Source organism: Papilio polytes, unplaced genomic scaffold, assembly GCF_000836215.1.
Source record: "Papilio polytes unplaced genomic scaffold, Ppol_1.0 DF823731.1, whole genome shotgun sequence".
NCBI lineage: Eukaryota > Metazoa > Arthropoda > Insecta > Lepidoptera > Papilionidae > Papilio > Papilio polytes.
Window position 1 is genome coordinate 4818465 of NW_013525473.1, and position 450 is coordinate 4818914.

Consider the following 450-nt stretch of genomic DNA (forward strand, 5'->3'; position numbering starts at 1 on the left):
TGAAGAGCGCCGGCCTGCCCACAGACCTGCCGATACTCTTCGAATCCGGCGACGGCTCCTACATCAATGTCAACGAACAGGTCCTCCTAGATATGGTACAGAGCAACGAGATACAATACGAAGTAATCGAGCAGCCTAATATTATAGAAAAAGTCGCAGATCCCAGCGAAATTAAAAGCATCGACGATCTATCTAAATCAATAGAGAGAGGAGAGATGCTCATCAATTCGAAGGGCTACAACGACAGCAACTATGACAAGGATCCTCAGTACAGTCGGCACGAAGATGCCATCAACAGCCTCAGCGCTATTTTACCTGATAATCTAGAATCGTTTGGTGAACAGCAGAACTACGTCGTTCTCGGCCAAGATCTGCAAGAGAGTCAATCTAACTTGGACCCGGTGAACTCGCACGACTTCTCCTGCATCGACAGTGATATGCAGTTCTTCA

At 47.3% G+C, this 450-nt stretch overlaps 1 protein-coding gene across 1 annotated transcript in view; it reads left to right on the plus strand.

Moving 5' to 3' along the window:
* Positions 1-450, plus strand: part of LOC106103506 (modifier of mdg4-like) — a 3311-nt gene that overhangs the window by 1960 nt on the left and 901 nt on the right. Inside the window, exon 6 of the mRNA XM_013283285.1 lies at positions 6-449. Coding sequence (XP_013138739.1) covers positions 6-449 — 444 coding nt within the window. The remainder of the gene's footprint in view (positions 1-5; position 450) is intronic.